The sequence below is a fragment of the Mycteria americana genome, chromosome 5 (assembly GCF_035582795.1).
Source record: "Mycteria americana isolate JAX WOST 10 ecotype Jacksonville Zoo and Gardens chromosome 5, USCA_MyAme_1.0, whole genome shotgun sequence".
NCBI classification, from domain to species: domain Eukaryota; kingdom Metazoa; phylum Chordata; class Aves; order Ciconiiformes; family Ciconiidae; genus Mycteria; species Mycteria americana.
In genome coordinates this window covers 31,954,443-31,974,022 of record NC_134369.1, presented here as the reverse complement: position 1 = coordinate 31,974,022, position 19,580 = coordinate 31,954,443, and the positions used below count along the sequence as shown (strand labels likewise).

Here is a 19,580-nt window from a genome sequence, read left to right as displayed (position 1 = left end):
CGTTTCCTATGTGCATACCATGGCTGAATTTTTTTAGTAGATCCTCTGTTGTTTATGAAACAGCAAACAGACAACAGCCTCTTCTTAGATGAGAGCTCTTTCTTACTCCTCTAGGCAGAGATCTATTTCATTGTGTTTGTAAAAGGAATGTTTTGGGACTTCCCATTCCTTAGGAAATTAGGTTTTAAAAAGCCAATAGACACAACCACATACTTTAGAAGTGATCTAGCTGATTTGAGTGTAAATGAAGAAGTGGCATAAGCTCAAACAGAAAGAATTTTAATTTTTTTTTTCCTGGTAGGTGACCAAACAAGTTTATTCACAAGTGAGACTAACATTGGTTTCCTCCAGTTGCACGTTTCCCTCCCATGGCAGGCACAACAGCATCTGCACCAACACTGAGCAAGCAGTAGGTGAGGTTAATAGTCAGCTGCTACCAGATGGAATACGTAAGTGAATGAATGCTGCCCATCTCTGCCAGACCTGAGAACTATGCCTTTTTCCCCACATACACACACACGCACACACAGACAAATGCTCACCCACAGCAACATTTTTCAAGCAGAATCAATTCCCCATTCCGGTTCTCAATACAGACTCACAAGGAACTGTGCCTGAGGGCACTGAAAGGGTGCTGCAGCCGCAGAGCCAGTGGCTGCGCCGGGCAAAACACCTTAAAGTGGCAAGACCAATTCATCAGCCTGCCCTCTTCTTTACACAACCTTCGGTTTTCAAAGTCTGTAGCAACTTCAAATCTTCAGGGCTTTAGCCCACTCCATCAAGTGCGATTAAAGAGGGCCCATGAGTTCGGACACTATGTGTTAGGAGTAAGACAGCCTGACTGTGTAAGCTTTGACATCTTAAGCTAGGCAAGAAACTCAAACCACATTATTGGAAACCACTCATCTAACCAGGCTGATGAAATAACTGCTAACCCTCACGCCTACCAACTACAGACTGAGCTCACCTTACCATTTTTTAGCCCCCTTTTAAACTGCTTATCAACTAGCACGGTACCTAAGGCCACCAACAACCACGGAACCCAACGCCGGCACTGCATCGCCCTTCCAGGAAAGCACCGCTGTTTATTTTTTCGGCTCTCCTCGGCGGGACCGGCCATGACAACCCCGGCCGGCTGACCGCGCAATCCCGCCACACGAAGCCGTCTCCTGCGCCACGCTGGCGCGTCCTCGGCTCGGCGGCGCTCGGCCTCAGCCGGGGGAAAGCTGGAAGATACCAGAACAACGGCGGGCGTGCTGCGCCAGGCAGCCGAGCCCCCGGTAAACGAGCGCTGGCAGGGCACGGCGGCGGGGGCGAGGGGGGGCGCCGCCCCCGCACGCCACCAACGGCCGCCTCACGCGACGTGCCGAGGCGCACGCGCGCCGCCGCGGGCCAGCGGCCGCCCTCGGGCCGCTCCGCCGAGCCGTTACGCTCCGCCTCCGGCGCGCCCGGCTGAGGGCGCCCGCAGCCGCCCCCTCAACCCGCTCCACCCCCCACGCCACTCGTCTGTGGCACCGAGTGGGCAGAGGGGCGGGCACGTCCCCCGGCAGCGGGGCAGGTCCCCGGGAAAAGCTCTCTCGCCGGGGCGGGGCGGGGCGAGGCGCGGGCAGTCCAGCCCCGTCTCACGGGTGGCGCCGGCCACGCCCCCGCCGAGGGACGGTCCCCGGGAGCGCGATGGCTCTGGGAGGCGGCAGCTGCTCGGGGCCGGGCCTCACCCGACCCTTCCCGGCCGGAGAGCCCGGATGCGGAGGCGCGGGGCTGCTCGGTCCCTTTAACCACCCCCCCTCCCCCCCCCCGCGTCAGGTGACCGCCGGCCACTGCCCAGCCCCCCCCCCCCCCCCCCCCCAGCACCCCGTCCGTCCGCGACCCCGGACGAGGCGGCACGGGGGCGGGCGAGGAGCGAGGGCAGCCCGCCCACCGCTCCCCGCCACGGCCGGCCAGCGGGCCCGCAGCCCCCTCGCCTCAAACGCGGCCCTCCCTGCCGAAGGGGAGGGAGCGCGCACGTGTGATTGGGCCGCCGCGTTCACGTGACGCGCACACCTCACGCCACCTCCTCGACTAAAACTTCAAAACCGGGGGAGGGGGGGGAGGGGGACGGCGGGCAGCGCCCCGGGGGCGGCCGGCTCCTACCTGCCTCCCGCCGCCGGCTCCACGCGGCGCGGGGCGCCGAGCAACGCCCCGGCCCACGCGCCCTGCTCGCGGCTCCCGCGGCCTTCGCCTGCCACGCGCAACCTCCTGCCGTCTTCATTGGCTGCAGCAGCCCATCACGTGGGCCGCTCCCGTTTTTCCTGCCCCCTTCCTCTGGCTTCTCCCCGCGGCGGGGCCGCCCCCGCAAGGCGGGCACCGGAGCGGCCGTCCGGGAGGCGGGCGGCGCGCGGGGGGGGCAGCCGGCGGCGGCCGCGGTAGAGCTGCCTCGCGACGCCCGCCAGCGGCGCGCTGCCGATTGGCCGGGGCCGCCCGCCGACGCAGTTCCGCTCCCCTCCGCCGGGCCACGCCCTTCCTGCCCCTCCCCCGCCCTTGCGCGAGGGAAACACGCCGCTCGCGCGTGGGCCGCACGGGCGCGCGTTCGCCGTTGGCGGGCGGGCGGCCGCCCTCCCCGGGCCGGCGGCGAGGGGCGACCGGCGACCGGGCCGGCCCCGCCCCGCTCCGCTCCGCTGCTGCGGGGCGGCGGCGGCGCGGTCCCCGCCGGCGCCTCCCGTGGGCGCTCTCCTGCCGCGGCTGCGGCGCCGCCGGCGGCCCCGCCACGGCGCAGGGGGCCGCTGCCCGCCCGGCCTGGCGCCGGCTTCCCGGGGCCTCCCTCCCGGCGGGCGGGCGGCGCCGGGCGCACCCCCTTCTAGCGCCCGCGGCGCCTTCCCGGGGCGCCCTCAGGCCAGCCGCCGGTGCGGCCCTGCGCGCCTGCGGTGCCGCCGCCGCAGCCGAGGGGTGCCCGGGTGCAGCAGCCGGTACCTCCGCGGCCTCCTCTGTCCTTCCTTCCGCCCAGCGGCGTCTGCAAATCACGGAAAAAGGGGTTCGTCTGCACCGGGGTGCGATGCTCGGGTGGTAACTCGGGCTGCTGTCAAACGCCCGCGGTGCAACGCCGTTAAACGTGGCTCATAAACGTTTCCGTACCTTTTCAGCGTTGCTTGCACAAAAGCTCCGTGCGCAGCAGGACTCCCGGGGGCAAGCGTGTTTGTTGAGCATGCACAGAACTGCAATCGTACCAGTTACTGAGTTAGCGGGAAGCTACCTGCGGTCATTTATGAGCTGAAAGAGTTTAACAAATAAAGGCCGTACGGTCCTTCAGCACGGGGACGCATGCAATAATACATCCAAACACAACAGCCCTGCGTGGCTTAGACAAAAGGTGATTCTGGAGATTACCATCCAGAAAGTCTATATTCGGTCCGGAGTAAAATAATGGAACCAACGCTGAAGGAAAAAAAATTCGTAAACAAAACCCCCCCACCCACGGCAGCGTGGGTGCAGGCGGGTAGGTGAGGCTGGATGAGCTCGGTGGCAATTGTAACCAACAGAGTATGGTAACCGTGTCAGTGAAAAAGGCGAGGCATCTTGCACAGTCTTGAAAAATAATTTCTGGTTGACTTGGGTATAGGCAGACCACGTGTGATGGAAACTAATTTAAAATGTAAACAAAAGGTGATGGTAAACAGCGCCGTAATGTAGCCCTGGGCTGAAACTTCCGTGATGGAGGTCTCGGCCTCGAAAGGTACTCGGGCAGGGCAGCAATCAGCATTGCCCAGGCATGGTAACGTTACTGAGAATTTGTGACAACACGGCTTAGGAGTCCATGAGGGATGTAAAAAGGGAGGTGTCTAATTAGGCGTAGATTTATACTTTTATTAAATTTATCTTCCTTTCAAATAGATACTGAATTCCAGTGGAACGGAGTGGTTGGTTCCCAGATCACGGAGAAGCTCAAAAATATGTTCTCTCACCTATTGGATAAATATTTTTGAGGAATCCATATACAAAGGTTACAAACATATTAACTGGCGCAGAAGCTAAACCTTTGGTGGGCTTTCGCAATCTTGCAGCCCAAGTTAGGAAGCGTTCGGGTGTCAGCAGAGTACCCACTGACGGGTTTAGGCCCTGTCTTTTTGGAGTTCATGAGCAGATCGAGGGATGGCCAAGTTTCAACCGCTTCTTTGAAATTCCTGCTACTATAAAGGATGCAGTGCCCAATTCCCAGATGCGTTTTAGGTAACAGGCCAAGCAGAGGAAATGTCACGCAAATGAAATTTACCATTTGACGTTAAATGTAATAATGTTGCAAACCCAGGAAAGAATACAGAAGTCATGCACAGGCAATCAAAGATGCTGGGGCTCCGGACAAATGAAAGATAACACATGCAGGGGAAGTAGGTCATTGATATTTATTTCTCAGGGGAAAAAGGCATTTTGACTGGAGCAGTTTTGAAGGAAACCTGATGGTGTTTGTGAATATCAGAGAAATGAGCCAACAGTGTGATAAGGCTAAAAAAAAAGTAAGCATTGTTTTGGTCTCTAAGTGCAAAATCCATCCTTTATCTGAGAGAGGCAGATCTCGGGACTGCTCTGCTGAAGAAGTTGCTATGCAAGTCAGATTTGGAAATCTTAATTTTGAAAATGTGCATGTAATTTGAAGCAGAGATGCCCAAATTACGTGGTGAGGTTTTGCAGAAAAATTATTTGCTGCTCATTCCCTCTGCTTTTTTTCACCTACGAACAATCTTCTGTTTGTTGGCTAATCAGGGGTTTTTTTGAAAGCTGAGTACTGGGAAGCTAGAGTTCATTAGAGATTCAGGGAGCTTAAATAAGCAAGAAAAAGACTATTCCTCCTCTCCCACTCCTTTCCTTTCTGAATAAAACCTTTAAAAGGGAAAACTGGGGGAAGAGCAGTACCTGTTCTTCCAGGGGCATGTTTGCCCAGGGACCACGCTGCTCTTCCACATCACCAGCTCACCCAGAGGCTCCCACTCACTATCCCACCTCTCTCTGCACTCCTGTTTGCAGATCGTTCACCACAGGCCTCCTCCTCTTCACTCTACATCAAACCCCAACTTTTTCAGCTCTTCCATTCCCACCTATCCCAGTAAAAGCGACAAAACGGGCCTGTAAATCCATTAGGAGAGTTCCCACGGAGGAACATATTTAGGAAATAAAGGCATATGCTTTAGAAAACTGAGCAGAAACAGGCACATCCTTTTATAGGAAGAAATTACACAGGTTTTGAGTGGGCTGAGCTCGTGGGAGGAAGGAAGTGTGATACAAAGAGAAAGGGCAGCGCTAAATCTGGTCTATGCCTAAGGCTGGCATTTTATTGCCAAACTCGTTACCTGGTGTGTTTATTCCTGATAACTGCAGAATTTAAACCCCGATAAACAAATTTTGTTCTTCCATTAATAATATCCATTTATAATTAGTCATAATGTATCATAATTAATCATAAATAATTACATTTAAACAACAGTAATTACATTTAACAACAACCACCACCCTCCTTATGTTTGAAGTATGTTATTTAAAGGCTTTAATCAATCATTCAAAGTCTGCAAAATGTCAGAACTAAGGATGCAACTTCCTGGGCACTGAATGAGTCAGGATCATATGAAGAAAATAATGTGTGAATATTTCATGAAATCGGCATTACGCACATGGGAGCCAGATAAAGATTGCTGAGATAATTGCGAAGCTGGCATTTACTAGCTTTCTAGTGTCGATTTTGCATCCCAAATAAGGACTTTATCTGAATATATGGAAAGGGTTCATTGATGGTGGTTGCTTTCTAAGAGTTCCCTGATGTTGTTTTTATTGGGCAAAGTTTTAAAAAAGATCAGTTGTCGTGGTTACACTCGGAGCTGCTGCTGTGGTGCATCATCCTCACGATTTAAGCCTGAACCTTCCCTTTATACCTGTCACCAGAGCTGCAAAGGTAGCAGTGTAATTGCACAGCAAGAAAGGCTCTTCTTTCCAAAGCCTGAGGCCAGGGATCAGCCGCTGGGACCGGAGAGGTAAGGTTAGGAGGAAGGCCTGTGCAGATTTTCTCAAATAGTTCTGCAAGGGAAAACAGCAGGCGAAGTGGAAGGCCTGTCACTAGCTTTATTGTTTTTTGTTTCACAGATGTAATAAAGCCCACCCAGAGCTCACCTGAGGTCTCCAGGCTGCTTCCCCTAGCAGCCTTCCTTCTTATGTGTCCCGGTCGGTGGTGGTGAAGTCACCTCTCCGTCTCTGGACACACGTGAGAGCCTGCGCCGCTGAGTCTGGGCTCCCGCTTTCTCTTTTACAGAAGGCTGCGAGACGGCCAAGGCCTCTTCTCCACAGGGATCTTCCCGTCCCAGCTTTCCTCCACAGGGACCAGGGACAGTCGCGACCTCCGAATTTCCCCCTCACTGGCTTGTGCAAACTGTTGCCCTACCCAGCCCAAAGAAGGCAGGGCAGAAACAGGACCGCACTTCAGCCCCTCACCCCCCGTCTTTCCACAGAGAGGAGACGGGCCGCAGCACCCAACGAGGCGAGCTGCTGGCTGCGGCGCGCCTCCGTGCAGTTTGCTCCTGGCACAGTGTTTATTTAAGGCAGAAACCTCCTGGGAATGCATCTGTGGTGAGACGCTTGGACTTGGCTTTCTTGCTGTGGGCCAGCTCCCAACGGGCACAAGCTGCCTTTGGGATCCGGCTCAAGATCACCGCTCCCTGAGGGAGCAGCAAGCAACCCTGAGGCTGCTCCCCCGGCCTCACCCTCTCTCCCAGCTGCTCTGTTCACCGGAGGTTTGGCTCTTCTGCGGCGATAAGCCTTGCCGAGCCCGGCCTTTTTCCTTCCCTTTCCCTTTTGAAGGGACCGCAGCCTAACAAAACCTTCCCTGCCCGAATGGCCGAAAGCCACCGTCCCCCGGCGCCTGGCCTTGTGCTGCCCCGTCCCTGCTGCAACGGGCGACCCCGAGAGCGAGGGGTTAAACCTTCCTCCCGCCCAAGCTGCGAGCAAGGAGGATGCAGGCGCAGCTCCCCGAGGGCAGATCCTTATCGCAACGGCGTGAACCCGAGAGCTTTTAATAAAAGCAGGGGGCAGGGGGTGGGGGATAAACCTTTCCTGAAGCGTAGGGTGGAGGACATCGCGCGGGCGGGGAGGGGCTCCAGGCTGGACCCCAGCCCCGGTGCCCCGGGGGCCCCGCGGGACGGCGGCAGCACCGCCTGCGGCCGCCGCTGGCCCCGGCCCGGCCCGGCCTTTCTCCGTGCTCCGTACACGCAGATCCCCTCGCCAGGGGACAGCGCGGGGGACCCAAACGCTGGTTGCTCTCGATCCAAATGAGCGAGGAGCAGAAAGCACCAGCTGCAAAACCCCGTACAGGCATCTGCACGCACCGGTGCGAACGCAGCGGCGGTTCTGAGGCACCTGATTTCAGTGCTCCTGGCTGACCTTCCTGTGAGCACCAAAGCTGCTGGCTGGCCTCTGGAATTATTGCCTTTTAACCTGGAAGTGCTGGTGATTTCTCAGATACGTGAAGCCAGTAGTTCTCACGCTGCAATATCCTCATTTAAGGCAGCCCCAAACGATATTAAAGATCTAAATGGCACTACAAGACAGGCTATATCCTTGCCCTGCAGCCTCTCCGTCCTGCCCGCACCAGTGCGAGGAGATGTGAAGCAGGCACAGCTCGTCCCTCCTGCAAGGGCCAGAGCTCTGCCCCGCAGCCCGGGCTGCCAGCCACCAGCACGCTGGGGCCAAGGCTTTGGCCCTTCCCCAAAGCAGGAGGCCTCCGCCGGGGGTAACAGGGAGGAAGGAAAGGGGAGAGAGAGGAGAAGGGGAAAGGAAAGGGGCAGGCGCCAGGGGCTGGGGCACCGCTCAGGGGGGAAGCAGTGGGGGCACCAAGTTTGCTGGATGGGTTGGAAACCATCTTCAGACCATCGAGGGCCATCTAGAGGCTCCTGCACATTTGCAAAATTTTTGCCCTCCCCAAGGGTGTGTGAGTGGCCAAAAGCAGGCGGGGGGGAGCCCAAGGCACCGGCCCTCCCACTCGTGCCTCGGGGCACCCTCTCCCCTCCCCTGTCTCCCAGCCGCTGTCAGCAGCGCTGCCCTGGCACAGCTAAGCAGCAGGACAGGCAATTTTGCCTCCCGCAGCAACCCGCTGCCCTAAGCACCTGCCGGCTTGGCTGCCACCCATGTCCCACCTCAGAGGCTGATGCAAAGGAAAAATAAAGGTCCTGCGGCAGGCACGTAACCCAGAGACCAGCTCAGACACCTGGCAGCAAAGCACCAGCCCTCACCATCTCACCTGAGGCATGGAAACTTGCTTGAAAGCCACAGCTATGGCTGCATCAGTGAGTAGTGCAGCCAGACTGTATTCACAGACCAAAACAGTTGGCGCTAGCAACCCACCGCTTGTGCTGTACCCATTTGGGGCAGGGAGGGTTGCTTCAGTCCAGCTCCTCTCCAGGCCTGGGAACCGGCGGCCCTTCAGCAACCCGGGTGCAGTAGGTGCGCTCCCGCAGCCCACCTCCCAGCGGGGCTTCAGCCAAAACTCCCCGATGCGTGGTGAGGAGGGACCGTCAGGGCATTCACCGTGAAAGCAGCATCCTTATCCAAAGCAAGGGCACGCTAAGGTGTCCACTTAAAGCCAGTGTTCGCACATTATGTATTTCACTGAAATGCATCCAGAGAAATTACAAAATGGCACAGACAAGGCAACCATCAAATACGCAAAGCATTTTCGCAGTAGACGCTTCCGATAAACAACGTAACCACATCACAAAACTGCGTAAGTATCCTAGGGAGCAAAGATGCAACACACTCTGCATGGACTGAGAGCTGGCACTTGCTGAAGGCGTTTCTGCATCTCTCCCAAGCCTGTTTCAATGTTGGCCTAACAGGGGAACTCACCAATTGTACATCCAGACATCTCATCAGGTTTTGCACTCCGAATGTTAATACAAAGCAAAAAGTTTGGGGCCAAATTCTCATTTCAGTTGCTTCCCATAGTTTTGCAGGAATCAATAGGTGTAACTGAGCAGAAGTAAAAGTCTGGCCAAGAAAATCTCCCAACTCTCAGACTGCATGGAGCCAGAGACCAGAATTTTCTCTCTCTCAGCAATCTGCTACTCCCTCTCAACAGCTGAATCACGTTAAAATATATATTCAGAAACATAAGCAGGATTACCCTTCACTGTTCACCAGCAAGACCACTAAGCAGAGTACAGCGCTGAGGCCAGCTGGGGGAGTGTGCCTGCTGCCCCAGACCCCCAGGACAGTTCAGTGACGTGGTGGCTGTCGTGGTTGAACCCCAGCCGGCAACTGAGCCCCACACAGCCGCTCGCTCACTCCCCCAAAGTGGCATGGGGGAGAGAATCAGAAGAGTAAAAGTGAGAAAACTCGTGGGTTGAGATAAAGACAGTTTAATAGGGAAAGCAAAAGCCGCGCATGCAAGCAAAGCAAAACAAGGAATTCATGCACTACTTCCCGTGGGCAGGCAGGTGTTCAGCCATCTCCAGGAAAGCAGGGCTCCATCACACGTAACAGTTACTTGGGAAGACAAACGCCATCACTCCAAACGTCCCCCCTTTCCTTCTTCTTCCCCAGCTTTATATGCTGAGCATGACGGCATATGGTATGGGATATCCCTTTGGTCAGCTGGGGTCAGCTGTCCCAGCTGTGTCCCCTCCCAGCTTCTTGTGCACCCCCAGCCTCCTCGCTGGTGGGGTGGGGTGAGAAGCAGAAGAAGCCTTGACTCTGTGTAAGCACTGCTCAGCAGTAATGAAAACATCCCTGTGTTATCAACACTGTTTCCAGCACAAATCCAAAACATCGCCCCATACTAGCTACTATGAAGAAAATTAACTCTACCCCAGCCAAAACCAGCACAGTGGTGAAGGTCTTGAATTGGTTGGCAAGGCGAAGGATCCAACCGGGCACGCACAGCATCTGCACAGGTGGAAACGCTGCCAGGGCTCAGGGGCTGCCGTCGGTGCTGGGGCTGCCCGAAGCTGGGCAGGATGGCAGCTCTCTACCTGAGTCGGGGCAGCGACACGAAGGAGAACGTGGCCAAGGGGAGGTATGGAAATTGTGTTTGCAGGATGCAAAATAGGATTTCGTGGCTGGACAGGCAGGAGGGCAGGCTGGAAGGAGAGCTGGGGGGGAAACAGGACCTTCTGGCGAAAGGTGAAGGGTTTCATGTAAACAATGAAATGTGAGGGATTTTAAAAACCAGGGCAAAGTCTGCTGTCAGCCAAGTCCCTAAAGCAGCTCTGATTTCTGCTGTAGGAGAGGAGGCCGGCGTTTCTGAGAGACACGAACGTCGCGCTGCAGAGGACAAAATGTCCCCGACAGGCACATTATCCCACCGCTGCCCTCTTCGAGCTTTCCTGGCTCTCTGCTGAAGCAGCCGACGCCGGCTCCCTGGCCAGCCCTCTGCAGCCAGCCCTGGGGGGCCAAAACTGAATTTGATCCCCAACATCCTCAGGGTAAAACCTTGCCCACTTCAGGCTGCCCCGCGGCTTTTCTGTGCACCTGGGGAGGGATCCCACCAGCAACGCCTGCACAGCCAGCTCAGCTCCTGTTTCCAGCATCGTCCCTGCAAGCAAAAGCCCAAGTGGGAAGAAACCGGACAGTCGCCGTTGTCTGTGGGTTCATCTGCACCGAGGGAAAGGTATGTTGTGCCCTTCCACCACACCTGGAGAAAACAAGGCAGTGCCTTGCTTCTACCTGCGATAGCAGGTCCAGGAAAAGAGAGTTGTGGGGGAGACAGAGATACACCTCACCCTGCTAATGCATGGGAAGACCACAGAAAGCCTTGTCTTCTTTAGGATTGTACTCCCATTCGCACTAATGTTGAGCTAAGAACATCTTTTTCTTTATTTGCCCAGCTCACTGTCAGTGATGCTCTGTTGCCCAGACCATTTGTAAGATGTTTACTGAGAAAATAAATCCATTAATTTTTTCTCATGAAAGCTTAGAGCCTTCCTGGAACGAAGGCAAGTGCAGATTTTCTACATTCACAGATTTCTGATGCCAATAGAAATTAGTCTAGAAACAGGCAAGCTGTAAAGCACGATGTTGAACTCTTGCCAGCCTTGTGACGGCATCATCCCATGGACTTGGGTGAACTGTTGCGCATTGCCCCTGCTGTGGGATCAGCATCAGGGCTCAGCGTCAGCAGCTGAACAGGCATGAGGAGGAAAACCGACGTCATCCCAGCAAATCATCTTCACACAGGAGAGGTCAGGGCATGGTATAAAGGCAGGCTGGGTGCATTTCCAGATTACAGACTATGGCCTTCTCTCAGTTGTGTTATTTTCATGCCGGGGAACCAACCTCCGATGATCTCGGTGCCTTTCTCACTGATTTACACCAGTATCAGCAACAGGCGATTCAGGCCTGCGGTGCAGGAGGCCTCTGGGATGAGGTCTACTCCACTGAGACAAGGACGGTCAAATGTGAGAGCATAAATCCCCAAACAAAGTCCCCGTGGGCCAACTTCAAGGGGTTGTCTTCAGTTACAGCACTGCAGCCCCCTACCTACAGCTTGACAGAGCTCAGCAGACTGGCAATACTTCCTGGAGTATATTAAGAGAGAAAAAGGAGAAATAGCGAGCCATGTTATTTTCTGCTATACGTAGGTTCAGCTCCTCTCATTTGGATCCTTGCCTGATGATGCCTGCAGAAAAAGTTGGCCCGCTGGCAGGGCAGCAGCCCTGAGCAATTTCCGTGGTGACCCAGAGAGATTTCATCAATAGGTGGAAAATACGGGGAACATTTCATGTAGAGAGCCCGATCGTGGCCTCAGGTACAGCCCAGCGTATCAGCTTCAATGAAAGTGCACTGGCGTAATTGGGAGTCTTGGCAGACAAGCTGGAGTGAATCAGACGGGGGGGGGGGGGGAGTGAGAAGTCACCGGCTGTTTGCTCTGCCGGAGATTTCCACCCCCACAGCAGTGCTGGTAGAAACATGTGCCCGTGCTTCATCCTTTTCCGTGCATCATCTGCTGTTTTCACTACCTTCAGCAGCACCGGCACTGCCAGCCCTGGCTGCTGGGATCCCCAATTCCAGCAGAGGGGGAGCAAACAAATACCGGGGAGATGGGTCTGAAACTGCCCCAGCTGTCCACTGCGTAAATGCCAAGCCTTCAAGTTGGGATTTGACACAGTTTTTTTTAGTACTGGGGGTTCTGGCAACAGCTAAGTGCCTGCTTCGTTCCGGGGCACAGTTTGGGTCCCCTGCGTAACCCCCAAGTGTGCATCTTCCTTTGCCCTTACACCCTGCAGCTCAGGTACAAGGTTCACGGGCACCAAAAGGCTGTTAAAGCTCAGTCCCTCCTTGTACGCCCCGCCACAAGCCTGCAAAATATTTCTGCTCCTGTTTCTCTCTGTGTACCTTTGTGCAAGAGGAGGGATAATGTAGACAAATGATACCAGGAAACGTATTAATTAGACCTGAACCTTACCTGATGTTAGTGGAGGCATGCTGCTTTACATCGTCTAGCAATGTGAACCTTGTTTTTCTTAGCTTCTTTTAAGGTAATTTCGTAAGAAGAAACAAGGAGAGGCAGCAGCGAGTGCCAAAGGGCTCTCTGCTCCAGCTAACACCTGCGTCGCACAAGCAAAAGTGGCTGTTGCAGAGGCATTCATTGGCGGAGCAGAAGTAAAGAGGCAGCAGCAGTCTCCCACGCAGCTCGGGTAATGACAGGGCAGCAGCCAGGATCGTTGTCTTATATATTAACTAAGAAAGCAGCGACCTTCTGAATTTGCTGCGCTAATTGCCATGTTGCAGTGTACAGAGCGTACTTCTCTCCAATGCCCCACTGTTTCTCTCAGCTCCCCCTTTTCGTCACCTTTACTGGCAATGTGTTTATCAGCATGTAGTGCAGTATCTTATATTCCTAATTAGATCGTTTATGCATGCAAACCCTCTTTCCTTTTCACAAATGCCTGCTTCCTCACACAGCAGGCTGGCAAGAGCCAGCTCCTATAAAGACTCTTCTGGAAACTAGTCCGGTCCCATTAAGCCCCTATGGAACTCAACAAAGCTTAAATCAACAAGTGCCGTCCATTTTCTGAGGTCAAATGTTTCTTTCAGTTCTATTTTAAGCCGGTGAAAAGAAACTGGAGGAAACAAAAGCTGTTTAGATACTTTCCAAGCTGTGGCTGGTGGCTCATTGGAGCGTCCGCCTGGAAAGCTGGGCTCGGTGGGAGCCAGCAACAGTGCCGCTGAAATACCCGGCTCCTAATTTTGGTGCTATTGTCAACATGACCAGAAGATGTTCCGTTTCCCTAGCCTACCCACATTTAGGAATGAATTGGCTTGGCATGCCTTTAGCTGGAGGATCCACGGAGTAATTAGTAAGCAAGGAGTCAATCATCTTTGTTTTGTCACTAGACCTCAGTGCAGTGACTGAGGTCTGATTCATACTGACGCCGAGTTCCTTTTATATGACAGAGCAAATGCAATCAAAAACCATGTCCGTCAGTCTTTTCTGTTCTTGGACTAAGTAATTGATTTTTAGCTCGGTTTCCCATGGTAACAAGCCTTTCTGATCACCAGCTGCACGTGTTGGCCCTAATAGCTTTTGAATCCACTGCTTCATTTCAGCCAAATGTGATGGCAAGATTGAGGTCTGAAGGATAATTAAGTTCCTACAAGTTTTCTGAAAACAGGCTGTGTATGGCAGACCCTATTAGTGCCACATCGGTACCTTCACCGCAGACGGAAATTCAATGACTTCGTATTGGACACCAGAGACTCCGCCAAGGGAAAAGCTCTTGCAAGTACCCTAACCAGGGGCAAGCTTCACCCAGGACTTGCAATCACCCGTGGGATGCAAATCCACAGGAGACCAGCCTTCCTTCGCTCTGAGTGTTCATAGAACAACTTGCTATTTTAAGGGAGCATGATGGGTGTTAAACAACAGATCAGTATAAAATTAGGACTGCGTATGAGGGTCCCTCACAGAAATCCCTGGTAAAAAATACGAGAATTTGCAAAAGCTGGTGGCTGTTGAGCATCAGGGGAGAATGCATACTGCCAGGAAAATAGAATGTAAATCAGGAAAGTATCTACGTGCAAATATTGTGCCTTTCTCTGGTCAGCCAGACTCAAACTTTTACTCAAAATTAATGGCATTTGACTTCAGGGAGTGTTTTTACTGAGTCAAGACTGCAAGACTTCCCTCCAAACACAGGTCAGGAAGGAAGGTGGCAGGTCCCAGGGTAGCCGTCCATTAGCTCCGAGGTATATCCACGCGCTGCAGGCACCTGCTGGGCCGTCAGCCCTGCGCACGCTATTCCCCACACGGCGCAGGTACCGGCTTGGGCTGCAGCATCCCCACACGGCGCAGGTACCGGCTTGGGCTGCAGCATCCCCGCGCCTGCAGGCCGAGCTGCCAGCGCAGCCCGTGGCCTAGGGCCCGTCAGTCAGCCCTGGCACCGGAGCTGACGGGGGCATCTCTCCTCGTGCATGAACTTCCCCTGCGCAACACAGCGCTGTGAGCTTCTGCCGTGCCCGTGTGAGGCACTGTGGGGTCACGCCGCCTCACAGCTGAGCTGGTTACTGCCCTGAGTGGCTTGAGTCTGCGTTAGAAAGGAGGAGAGCCTGTCCCATCCTCGGGGGGATGTGGATGGAGGAGGAGCGTGGTCAGGCTTACCCGTGTGGGACACAGGTTGCTTCAGCAGAAACGTGCAGTGCCCCTCGGCTGTCCCACCGCAGGGGACGGGGCAAGGGCTGCTGCTTGGGAGGATGGGAGGGACTGCAACGTTGTACTGGGGCGGTGGGAAAAAAGGGTGGTGGTAGTGGAAATGTTTGGTTTAGTTAGGAAACCAGTGTGCCGGACTGGTGCCTAAATCAGAACTGTTAGGCTAAAGCTTCCCTGGGGTCAGGGTCGCAGCGCTGTCGTCAAGCAGATGCAGAGCCAGGCCAGCTGCGTACAGCCTCTTCACGCTCTGAAAGCAACACACTACAGGGCACCTGGGCTAGACCAGAGCAGCTCATCCTTTATCAAAACACAAAGCCAGCCCCCACCTCAGACCCCTGCCTGGTCCCAGCTGGGGCAATGCCTTCTCTGTTCTGGGATTTCATGTATAAAATTCCCCATCTCTGCTTTCCGACTCCCTCGTTTGCTGTCTTCACAGCCCATCCCGTCTGTCCCCATTTTGAAACCCCCTTCCCTCCCTCTTTTCTCACTAGCTCTTCTTTTAGCATCGCTGCTCCCACCCACAACATAGCCTCATTTGTACCTGGTCTGACCAGGCTTGCGTGCAAAAGGATTAAATCATCATTTGAACCAGATCCAAGGGACATCACTGGGCAATGGAACCTTAAAATATTAACTAAATCAGCCACTTCGTGCTTCAGAAGTCATTTTTCCTGCATTGCAGATGGGGGGTGAGCGCTCGTACCGTTTACCATCACTCTTCCTCCGTGTGAGCTGGCAGGCAGAGGGCGTTCAACGTGCCGTTTGCTGATGAAGAATAAAAGCGTGAGGTACACCTTTTCTTCTCCGCGAGCTGGCAATCCAGGGGCTCTTTTATGTCGCACTTGGAACATTTGACTCAGCAGCTGAATTTTACCCACCACCTCCAAACCTCTCTTCCACAGAGAGCACTGCCAGGAGTTGGATTGGTGCAGGCGACAGTTTTCAGGGAGGAACTGATGCAGAGGCTTTGCATTCCCAGGTAGGATGCAGCACGTCCTAGTAAGGGCTTCTCCCCAGGCTCCCGCACAGCGATGGCCACAGAGCCTGCATCTTTGTGGAAGCACCAGCCTGTGCCCATCAGATTTCAGCCTTCAGCCTCAAGGTTGGAGCAATGCAGGGTAACTGCCATCTGGCGGGGCCAAATGTGTTCTCTGCCTCCAAGAAGCAGCTTAATTGTGCTTGGTGAAGGGAGAAAGACGGCTTTTGGCTGGGGCTGACAGATTCGCTGTGACCCCCACCCAGTAAGTGAGCATCATCACAAACTCTGCCACAGACAAGAGGCTAGGACTCAGACACAGTACATGTTTTATTATTAAAAAATGCATAAAAACTAAAGACATGCTTCCCAAAGTTAGAGTCTATATGTACATCTGCGCTTCCCAGGCAGCTGCAAGGAGCACAGCCTTCTGCCTTCACTGCACATGTGCACCGCACAGGTTTTTGTTACCCTTTGTTAGGTGTTATCTTCTCACCTGCATTTAGAGCATTCCAGCTAAAGGAAGAGAACACCCTGTACCGCCTGGGGTATAAGATGGTGCAGTTTGTACCTGTGACTGAGAAACTGTACTGAACTTCTCGAGACATCTGTAGGACATCGCTGTTCAGTAGGAAACTTTACAAAAAAGGACCCATGCCCAAGCCCCAGGTTGAAATTCCCCTTCCCTAGGAAGTGTTCCCCCTAAGGGCTGAAACTGGGCCTGATTTTTGTAGTTAGCCCCAAACCTTACAATAAGCAAATACTGGGCATCGAAGGGTGGAGTGTTCTGATACCAGGTCTGCAATCTCACTTGACTTATTGGTCCCACCTTTGCCAACTCAGCAAATAATGACATTTGTGGTATTCGTTTCTGAGGAAGAGCAATGTGGAATCCTAAGTCTTGTGATACTGCCGAGTTTTCAGCACACTGGAAATAAAAGAAATTAAGATCTAGCAAATATTTAGGATAAGTAGAATAAGATGTAACTGCACTTCCTTGCTGGGAACCACTGCACAAAACAAATGCTGATTTACAGTAAAATATTAAATTATTAAAAACCACACAAGCGCTTGCAGTTATAGTGAGTCAGACATGCTGATTGGCAAACAAAACAAAATCCAAAGAGCAAAACCATTAATTTTGCCCTGTCTGGAAGGCTGCAGTGATACTAGTCTATGTTCTGATGTGGCTTTTACAGCGTGCCAGAAGACCTCCTAAATAGGAAGGCCAGTGGTTCTCAAGCTTTTTCATCATGAGGACTCTTTAGAAAGAGATCTCCCAGTTGATCCCTTCCCCCAACACACACACCTTCCCAAAACCGATTTCACACCTTCCCTACAGCAGCTACAGCACTTGGTTATTTGAAAAAGTCATAGGACTGTTAAAGAGAAAGATTAAACGCATCCTATTTTAAAGCAAATGCTGAATCCTGCTCCCGCTGAAGCTGAAGCAAGTCTGCCGTTCTGTATCTAAGCTGTCTCCTTTCTCTCCTGGAGGGCAGCACTTAGCATTAATTAGCACTGTTCCCCCATACTGCTGTTAAGTCCTCTCTACGCTGTTTCCTTCCAGTCCCTTTGAAGGTGGATTCTGTCCTCACACATGCCAGCTGCTCTCCCTCCCTTCACATTTTAATGCCAGCTGCAAGTCTGGTCAGGCCCGAATTGGCATCAAACAGAAGAAAAAGAAAGATATAAAAGAGGTACGTGGGGTGAAGAGAGATGCTGGATTTTCATTTTTTTCTAATTTCATGGCTCACCAAAACGTCTGAAACTCTTAAAAGAGCCCCGGACTGAGGAAGCAGCAAGTGTCACTGCATGAAATAAGCCAGATGTTCAAATTCAGTGCTGGGTAGAAGCAGATCCGCAGATCAGTTTGAGAACCACTGAGGTAGGCAACAAGTCTAGGCAGTACTGCTGAGTGAACACAAGGGGAATTTCGCCCTCTTGTCCTGAATGACAGTGTAAATACCCACTAGTGTTTTCAGAGGTACCAGTCCTGAAGTCACGCAGCCAGGATCGAAGACAACATCTACACAAGAGCGAGCACTGACTGAACAGAAGGTGTATTCAGCTCTGCTCCAGCAGTCAGTGAGAAGGAGCAGAGCATAGACTCTGACTGCCCGCCTTAGCTTTGAACTCCTTTCAGCGGGATGCGATCAACCTGTAACCCTACTGCTCCCCTCCCCCAAATCCAAGGGGTCGTTGGGGTTGTGGTCCTTCCAAGCCATCCGCCACTGCAGCCCACACAGGTGGTGAAAGCTACAAAAGCTGCCCAAGAGCTCTGGCCAGTGCTGTTCAAAGCCATTCTAGATCCGGCATCAGAGCCCCAGGTGACACGGCACCGTGGCTGCACGCATCCCGTCCCAGGGAAGCAGAGTGTCACTGCTATGTACAGGCTAACAACTTTTCTCTCCTTCTGTCTCCAGCTCATACAGAAGGCTTTTGTCCTCCCCTTCCTGCCCATCTGGATGCCTTTCACCCTCGGCACCATCTCCAAGGCACAAGGGGCTCATGATGTAGCGATAGTCACTTGTGACAGCAGCAGCTGCCCCAGCAACCGTCTCTTCACCGTCCGTGTTTCCAAAGGAAGCGTGCAGGGCAGGGTCACTCGCAGACGCCTCTTTGTCCTTCCCAATGTTGACATAGAGAGGATCTTGACTAGAAGAGAGTGTGGACATCCTCCCCCGAATCATTTCCAGCTGGGATCGGAGCACTCCGAAGCTGGGGCGTAGCTTGGGCTCAGGATGCCAACATCTGCACATGAGATCGTAGCTGCAAAACAGAGGGAGACAAGAGCACTGAGAAGCAGAGCAGCCACCCCCTGCATCTCCAAACAGGGGCTCTGTGCAGTGCAGCTTAAAAAGCAGATACTTTCCCCGAAACCTACTGGCTTTGGCCTTGCACAGGTGACAGCACGTGGGCAGCCATCATGCATCTAATTCCTTGTTCCTTCCCATTTTCAAAGGCATTCCCATTTTGGTCAAAATAATTATTTAGACAGTACCAAAAAACCCAAAAGCCCTGTCAAAGGATGCTGAATTTCTTGGTAAAAACCTCATTCCACTGTCTCTGGAGAGCTAGAATAGGACCGTGAGTGTGACAGCACTTAGTAATAGCTTTTGAATTTATTCACAAAAAGCATCCTGACAACCTCTGCTGCGGCTGAAGCCATCCCTCCAAATTCTAGTTCAAGAGCAGATAAAACACAGGAAGAAAGAAAACAGACATCCGGCTGTGGGAGGTGCAAGTTATTTCCAGAATATTCTTTTTTCACACCGTGTTAACTCAGCACTCCCGGCGTGATGGAGGTGTGCCGCTGTTGCTGCCCGACAGGTTGCCAGCGAGACTGGAAAAAGGCACAGTGGGTTTGTTTAGAGGGCTGTGGAGGAACGGACACCAACTTCACTGCTGGAAGAGGGATGCTGAAACGGCCGTTCTACTACAAGGGCATCGCCCCTACGCAGAAGACGTGTTCAGTGCCATTACCAGCCTCAGGCCCTGTCCTGCAGCATTTCTCCTGTGGTCAAATGCCAGCTACCTCAGCTCTGGTTGCCCGAGGGCCAGCGTGAGGAGACGTCGCTGGCTCTGATGGCCTGTGCTCGGGCAAGGAGCTCTGCTCTCCTGCGGCCGCCTTCGCGACTCAGCGCCTGCGCTGGCTGGCCTCCCCCCAGCCAGGCTTCCCGCCGGAGCCCACTGGGCTGGAGCGTGGCCAGAGCCATTGTCCTCCTCCTCTTTGTGCATCACCCACAAGACTGGCAGCTGCATTCCTATGGCGTTATTGTTGCCAGTTCTGCAGGGAACAGGAACAAAGCACAGTACTGGCACTGAAAAACACCGCAGACAAACGAACCTCAGTTAAACTTGCAAATGGAAAAAATCTGATATGGCCGTTACTGGGAAATAAAGCATTTCACGATGCTTTTATTTTACTTTTTCTGTCCCTTGCTTGCTATC

At 53.5% G+C, this 19,580-nt stretch overlaps 2 protein-coding genes across 19 annotated transcripts in view; both read right to left on the bottom strand.

The window, feature by feature from the left end:
* The window catches only part of MGA (MAX dimerization protein MGA), a 66,024-nt gene extending 63,592 nt beyond the window's left edge, over nucleotides 1-2,432 (bottom strand). For all 16 annotated transcript variants that reach the window (XR_012775912.1, XR_012775913.1, XM_075502763.1 and 13 more), the window contains exon 1: nucleotides 2,131-2,432. The gene's annotated coding sequence lies outside the window, so the exon portion shown is untranslated. The remainder of the gene's footprint in view (nucleotides 1-2,130) is intronic.
* A 13,500-nt stretch (nucleotides 2,433-15,932) lies between these two features.
* Nucleotides 15,933-19,580, bottom strand: part of TYRO3 (TYRO3 protein tyrosine kinase) — a 43,729-nt gene continuing 40,081 nt past the window's right edge. For 2 of the 3 annotated variants that reach the window (XM_075502751.1, XM_075502750.1), the window contains exon 19: nucleotides 15,933-18,398. In XM_075502751.1, coding sequence (XP_075358866.1) covers nucleotides 18,023-18,398 — 376 coding nt within the window. In that variant the 3' untranslated portion in view covers nucleotides 15,933-18,022. The remainder of the gene's footprint in view (nucleotides 18,399-19,580) is intronic. The other variant, XM_075502752.1, reaches the window with a different exon arrangement.